Below are 7,728 nucleotides of genomic sequence, written 5' to 3'. Positions count from 1 at the left end.
TGAGGGATGTCTATCTAAGTGGGAGTTCTTAAGTAATTTGATTAATTGAACTTAATTTATCATGAACTTAGTCCTGATAGTATTTGCAAATTATGTTGTAGATCAATAGCTCGCGTTGTAACTCCACTATTTTTTGATATGTTCCTAGAGAAAAATAAGTTGAAATATGTTAGTAGCAATGATGCGAAATGGGTCAGTGATCTGAGTATTATCCGCATTGCTGCATAGAAGAATTATGTCCTTGAAGCACCGCTAGGTGACAGACCGATTGCAGGAGCAGATGCAGACGTTATGAATGTTTGGCAAGATTGGTATGATGACTACTTGATAGTTTAGTGCGCCATGCTTTACGGCTTAGAATCGGGGCTGCAAAGATGTTTTGAACGCCACAGAGCATATGAGATGTTTCAAGTGCTGAAATTGGTATTTCAGACTCATGCCCGTGTTGAGAGGTATGAAACCTCTGACAAGTACTTTTCCTACAAGATGGAGGAGAATAGCTCAGCCAGTGAGCATGTGCTCATAATGTCTGGGTACTACAATCACATGAATCAATTGGGAGTTACTCTCCCAGATAAGATAGTGATTGACAGAGTTCTCTAGTCACTATCATCAAGCTATTAGAACTTCATGATGAACTATAATATGCAAGGGATGATGAAAATGGTTCCCGAGCTCTTCGCGATGCTGAAATCAGCGAGGGTGGAAATCTAGAAAGAGCATCAAGTGTTGATGGTTAACAAGACGACTAGTTTCAAGAAAAAGGGCAACGGAAAGAAAGGGAACTTCAAGAAGAATGGCAAGTAAGTTGCCGCTCCCATGAAGAAGCCCAAAACTAGACCTAAGCCTGAAACTGAGTGCTTCTACTACAAAGGGAATGGTCACTAGAAGCGGAACTACCCCAAATACTTGGCGGATAAGAAGGATCGCAAAGTGAACAAAGGTATATTTGATATACATGTTAGTGATGTGTACTTTACTAGTGTTCATAGTAACCCTTCGGTATTTGATACCGGTTCATGTGCTAATATAAGTAACTCGAAAGAGGAGTTGCAAAATGAACATAGACTAGTTAAGGGCGAGGTGACGATGAGTGTTGGAATTGATTCCAAGGTTGATATGATCAACATCGCACACTCCCTCTACCTTCGGGATTAGTGTTGAACCTAAATAAATGTTATTTGGTGTTTGCGTTGAGCATGAATATGATTAGTTCATGTTTATTGCAATATGTTTATTCATTTAAGTTAGAGAATAATTGTTGTTCTATTTACATGAATAAAACCTTCTATGATCATACATCCAATGTGAATGGTTTATTGAATCTCGATCATAGTGATATACATATTCATAATATTGATGCCAAAAGATGCAAAGTTGATAATGATAGTGCAACATACTTGTAGCACTACCATTTATGTCATATTGGTGTAAAGCACATGAAGAAACTCCATGCAGATGGACTTTTGGAATCACTTGATTATGAATCATTTGATACTTGTGAACCATGCCTCATGGGCAAGATGACTAAAAACTCCGTTCTTTGAAACAATGGAGATAGCTAATGACTTATTGGAAATAATACATACTGATGTATGCGGTCCGATGAGTGTTGAAGCATGCGGTGGGTATGGTTATTTTTTGACCTTCACGAATGATTTGAGCAGATATGGGTATATCTACTTAATGAAACACAAGTCTAAAACATTTGAAAAGTTCAAATAATTTCAGAGTGAAGTGGAGAATCATCATAACAAGAAAATAAAGTTTCTACGACCTGATCGCGGAGGCAAATATTTGAGTTACGACTTTAGCCTTCATTTAAAACAATGTGGAATAGTTTCACAACCCACGCCACCTGAACACCACAGCGTAATGGTGTATCCGAACGTCGTAACCGTACTTTATTAGATATGGTGCGATCTATGATGTCTCTTACCGATTTACCACTATAGTTTTGGGGGTTATGCATTAGAGACAGCTGCATTCACGTTAAATAGGGCACCGTCTAAATCCGTTGAGACGACACCGTATTAACTGTGGTTTGGCAAGAAACCTAAGCTGTCGTTTCTTAAAGTTTAGGGTTGCAACACTTGTGTCAAAAGGCATCAGCTTGATAAGCTCGAACCCAAATCGGAGAAGTGCATCTTCATAGAATACCCTAAGGAAACAATTGAGTACACCTTCTACCACAGATCCAAAGGCAAGGTCTTTGTTGCCGAGAATGGAACCTTTCTAGAGAAGGAGTTTCTCTCGAAAGAAGTGAGTGGGAGGAAAGTAGAACTTGATGAGGTAATTGTACCTTCTCTCGAATTTGAATGTAACACATCAGTGAAATTCGTTCCCGTGATGCCTACACCAACTAGAGAGGAAACTGATGATGATGATCATGAAACTTCGGATCAATTTACTACTGGACCTCGTAGGTCGAACAATGCATGTTCCACACCAGAGTGGTACGGTAATCCTGTCCTGGAAGTCATGTTATTAGACCATGGAGAACCTATGAACTATGAAGAAGCTACGATGGGCCCAGATTCCGACAGATGGCGTGAGGCCATGAAATCTGAGATAGGATCCATGTATGAGAATAAAGTGTGGACTTTGGTGGACTTTCCCGATGATCAGCAAGCCATTGAGAATAAATGGATCTTCAAGAGGAAGACGGACGCTGATGGTAGTGTTACTATCTACAAATCTCGACTTGTCGCAAAAGGTTTTTGACAAGCTCAAGGTGTTGACTACGATGAGATTTTCCACTCATAGCGATGCTTAAGTCTGTCCGAATCATGTTAGCAATTGTCGCATTTTATGAAATTAGGCAAATGGATGTCAAAACTGCATTCCTTAATGGATTTCTTAAAGAAGAGTTGTATATGATGCAACCAAAAGGTTTTGTCGATCCTAAAGGTGCTAACAAAGGGTGCAAACTCCAGCGATCCATCTTTGGACTGGTGCAAGCATCTCAGAGTTGGAATATATGCTTTGATAAGGTGATCAAAGCATATGGTTTTATACAGACTTACGCTGAAGCCTGTATTTACAAGAAAGTGAGTGGGAGCTCTGTAGCATTTCTGATATTATATGTGGATGACATATTGTTCATTGGAAATGATATAGAATTTCTGGATAGCATAAAAGGATACTTGAATAAGAATTTTTCAGTAAAAGACCTCGGTAAAGCTATTTATGTATTGGGCATCAAGATCTACAGAGATAGATCGAGACGCTTAATAAGACTTTCACGAAGCACACACCTTGACAAGATTTTGAAGGAGTTCAAAATGGATCAGTCAAAGAAGGAGTTCTAGCCTGTATTGTAAAGTGCGAGGTTGAGTAAGACTCAAAATCCGACCACGGCAGAAGATGGAAAGAGAATGAAAGTCATTCCCAATGCCTCGGCCATAGGTTCTATGAAGTATGCCATGTTGTGTACCAGACCTGTTGTGTGCCTTGCTATGAGTTTGGCAAGAGGGTACAATAGTGATCCAGGAGTAGATCACTGGACAGCGGTCAAAATTATCCTTAGAGTACTAAGGAAATGTTTCTCGGTTATGGAGGTGATAAAGGGTTCGTCGTAAAGGGTTATGACGAAGCAAGCTTTAACACTAATCTAGATGTCTCTGAGTCTCAATCTAGATACATGTTGAAAGTGGGAGCAATTAGCTAGAGTAGCTCCATACAGAGCATTGTAGACATAGAAATTTGCAAAATACATACCGATCTGAATGTGTCAGATCCCTGACTAAAGTTCTCTCACAAGCAAAACATGATCACAGCACCTTAGCACTCTTTGGGTGTTAATCACATAGCGATGTGAATTAGATTATTGACTCTAGTAAACCCTTTGGGTGTTGGTCACATGGCGATGTGAACTATGGGTGTTAATCACATAAAAATTTGAACTATTGGTGTTAAATCACATGGCGATGTGAACTAGATTATTGACTCTAGTGCAAGTGGGAGACTGAAGGAAATATGCCCTAGAGGCAATAATAAAGTTATTATTTTATATTTCCTTATATCATGATAAATGTTTATTATTCATGCTAGAATTGTATTAACCGGAAACTTGATACATGTGTGGATACAAAGACAAAACACCGTGTCCCTAGTAAGCCTCTACTAGACTAGCTCATTAATCAAAGATGGTTAAGTTTCCTAACCATAGACATGTGTTGTAACTTGATGAACGAGATCACATCATTAGCAGAATGATGTGATGGACAAGACCCATCTGTTAGCTTAGCATACTGATCGTTCAGTTTTATTGCTATAGCTTTCTTCATGTCAAATACATATTCCTTCGACTATGAGATTATGCAACTCCGGGATACCGGAGGAATACCTTGTGTGCTATCAAACATCACAACGTAACTGGGTGATTATAAAGATTCTCTACAGCTATCTCCGAACGTGTTTGTTGGGTTGGCATAGATCGAGATTAGGATTTGTCACTCCGAGTATCGGAGAGGTATCTCTAGGCCCTCTCGGTAATACACATCATAAGAAGCCTTGCAATCAAAGTGACTAATGAGTTAGTTGCGGGATGATTTATTACTGAACGAGTAAAGAGACTTGCCGAGGTAACGAGATTGAACTAGGTATGAAGATACCCACGATCGAATCTCGGGCAAGTAACATACCGACGGACAAAGGGATTAACGTATGTTGTCATAACGGTTCGACCTATAAAAGATCTTCGTAGAATATGTAGGAGCCAATATGAGCATCCAGGTTCCGCTATTGGTTATTGACCGGAGAAGTGTCTCGGTCATGTCTACACAGTTCTCTAACCCGTAGGGTCCGCACGCTTAACGTTCGATGACGATTTTGTATTATATGAGTTATATTATTTGGTGACCGAATGTTGTTCGGAGTCCCGGATGAGATAACGGACATGACGAGAAGTCTCAAAATGGTCGAGAGGTAAAGATTGATATATATGACGATAGTATTCGGACACCGAAAGTGTTCCGGAGGGTATTGGGTACTTATCGGGTCACCGGAAGGTGTTTCGGGTACCCCCAGCAATCCTATGGGCCATATGGGCCTTGTGAAGGAACAGACCAGCCCACAAGGGGCTGGTGCGCCCTATAAGGCTATAGGAGGAGGAGAAGGAAAGGTGGGAAGGGCATGGAAAGTGTAGATTAGGATTCCCACTTCCTTCCCTCACCCCCCCCCCCCTCCTCTTTCCTTCCCCTTCATGCATACATGGAAAGGGGGGCGCAGGGCAAGGCAGGGCCCCTAGGGGCCGGCGGCCAACCCTAGGACACCCCTGGCTGCCTCTCCTCCCCTCCCACCTATATATATGTGGGGATGGGGCGCCTCACAAGGACACAACATCAATTGTTAGCCGTGTGCGGCGCCTCCCTCCATAGTTTGCACCCCGGTCATATTCTCGCAGTGCTTAGGCGTAGCCTTGCGCGGATCACTTCACCATCACCGTCACCATGCCGTCGTGCTGACAGAACTCATCTACTTCCTCGATACAATGCTGGATCAAGAGTTCGAGGGACGTCATCGAGCTGAACGTGTGCAAAACTCGGAGGTGTTGTACGTTCGGTACTTGATCGGTCGGAACGAGAAGAAGTTTGACTACATCAACCGTGTTGTCAAATGCTTCCGCTTTCGGTCTACGAGAGTACGTAGACACACTCTCCCCCTCTCGTTGCTATGCATCTCCTAGATAGGTCTTTCGTGAGAATAGAATTTTTTTTTGAAATTCCATGCTACGTTTCCCAACGGGAAGCACCGCCGCCGACGCCACCACCAACCCGAACCACGACCATGCCGCCCGTCGCCCGTCGAATGCCACCATCGCCGGCCTGCTCCGGGGCGCTGCCACGCCCGGCACCGAGCGCCTCTCCCAGCCACGAGATCTGGCCCGTGCCATACCCCAAGTGCGGGGGACGAAGGATCCCCGCTTCGCGCCCCTTGGTGGCGGCGACGATGGAGGAGGGAGGAGGTGGGGGGGTGTCGGCGGGGATCGGGAACCCTCCCCGACGCCTCACGGGTGGCGGCGGGGGAGGGAGGGGAGGGGAAGCTTCGAGTCCATAAACATTCTCCTATGCCAGCTCGGTTCAATGACAGGTGTGTCGTGTGCTGGCTGAGCCTATCACCTTGAGATTGAGCACATTCGGACGTGTTGTCATGATACCTTGGTCATAGTCGGCGGGGACGAGAATGAGGATAAGCGACGACACGAGGGGATGATTTGTTTCAATAAAGACTATGAAACTATTGGAAGGAGGATATTGAACTATGCTTATGGAGTTAGGGGCATGAGATAATTTTTTTTTTCCGATACGACTGACAGACATGTTTGCTAGTAAGAAAAGAAAAGAAGGAAAAAAGTCATGGACCCAGGTACATGCAGATCACAGCCATACAGGCCGCTCAAATTCCCCCGTCTGAAGTCAATTTTGAAGTACTACTACGCAACACATGTATATATGTTTCCTCTACAAACTGGTAACCTTTTCAATTAATAAGGTGTTAAACAGGATTTACATGCATATATCGATCGTGGGTACCAGCGTACGTTTATCAGTCATCCCACAGTTCCAGAACGAAAGCATCAGCCTTTCCGTCAGCAAATTAAGCAGCAGCTAACTCTGGCACCGCCAGTTTGATAGCTTATCGATCACTCTAATTCTAAGCCCTTCCTCTGGCTCTGATCCTCTCTCTCGCATGGCGCTTCGCCCATGCATGCACGGACACATGATTAATTAGTAGACACTTTGACCTATCGAGCTCACCGTGGCGCGCGTCACCTACAGCCTCAGCTCCAGATCTAGCTCTTCCGTGCTTCCTGCGCCGCCGCGGCCGCTGGACTCGTGGCTGTGGCGCATCCAGTAGTCGTACTCGTGAGGCGGCTGCTGCCTCTGGCCCGACGACGACGAGTCATGGACGACGAAGAGCGGCGACGTCGCCGGCGCCCGGCTGGAGCTGTTAGGCAGCAGGTTCTCCGCGTAGTACTGGCTGTACTGCACGTCGGCTATCCTCCGGTCCATCGCCTCAAAGCAACCCTGAGAAACCACGCGCGCGCACAATGGTAAGCTTAAGCCACGCATACATGTCATCTGATGCATGCAGCATTTCGATTTCAAGTAGGTACTTACAGCTAGGTACGGCTGGAAAGACGATGCGGCGCCGGCCGTCGGGACAGCGGCGTACGGCACCTGCTGCTGCTGCTGCGGCGGCGGCGGCGGCGGCGGCAGGCCGGAGCGGTACGCGGCGATCATCTGGTTCTGCATCCGGATCTTCTCCAGCTGCGCGACGCCGAGCCCGCGCTGCGGCTGCTTGGCGGCCTTCATCTCCGCGGCCTTTTTCCCGCCGCGCCTCCCCGCCCTGCCGGCGCCAGCTTCCAAGCACATCTCGCCGGCTCCGTCGACGCTGCTGCTCCCCATATAGTAGTATCACCCGCGTGCTATGCAACAATACGTTTATATACACCGACGATGGCGACTCACCAACAGCGACAGCCAGCAGGGCGCGCATATATATACAAGTAGGAGTCCATGAGGGCGCCATTGATTATTGGCGATCCATCGTCGACGGGGCGCTAGCTGGACGAGATCCTTGGAAAGATTCAGGCCGATCTGCCGCAGCGATTTTCTAAGCCACATCTCCAGCTTCCAAGAACGATCGCGCAGCTGCCCCCTCGCCAAGTAGGACGTGACTTTTCCCCCTCGATCGCGCGATCGTGTCCATTAAAATACCGAG

The 7,728-nt window shown here is 45.7% G+C and overlaps 1 protein-coding gene across 1 annotated transcript; it reads right to left on the bottom strand.

Annotated features, from left to right (window-relative positions):
- Positions 1–6,434: 6,434 nt before the first annotated feature.
- Positions 6,435–7,427, bottom strand: LOC119281154 (protein SPEAR1-like). Its single transcript, XM_037561761.1, has 2 exons — positions 7,125–7,427; positions 6,435–7,031 (listed from the first exon to the last, which is right to left on the bottom strand). The coding sequence occupies exons 1-2, from the start codon at positions 7,410–7,412 to the stop codon at positions 6,777–6,779; spliced, it is 543 nt and encodes a 180-aa protein (XP_037417658.1). The 5' UTR covers positions 7,413–7,427; the 3' UTR covers positions 6,435–6,776.
- Between the last annotated feature and the right edge of the window lie 301 nt (positions 7,428–7,728).

The sequence above is a fragment of the Triticum dicoccoides genome, chromosome 3B (genome assembly GCF_002162155.2).
Source record: "Triticum dicoccoides isolate Atlit2015 ecotype Zavitan chromosome 3B, WEW_v2.0, whole genome shotgun sequence".
NCBI lineage: Eukaryota > Viridiplantae > Streptophyta > Magnoliopsida > Poales > Poaceae > Triticum > Triticum dicoccoides.
The sequence above is the reverse complement of the archived record's forward strand: the minus strand, read 5'-3'. Positions and strand labels throughout refer to the sequence as shown.

Coding starts and splice junctions, on each gene's coding strand:
- LOC119281154 (XM_037561761.1), bottom strand. CDS start 7,412: ATGGGGAGCAGCAGCGTCGACGGAGCCGGCGAGATGTGCTTGGAAGCT. Junction 7,032..7,124: donor CTTTCCAGCCGTACCTAGCT/GTAAGTACCTAC, acceptor GTGGTTTCTCAG/GGTTGCTTTGAGGCGATGGA.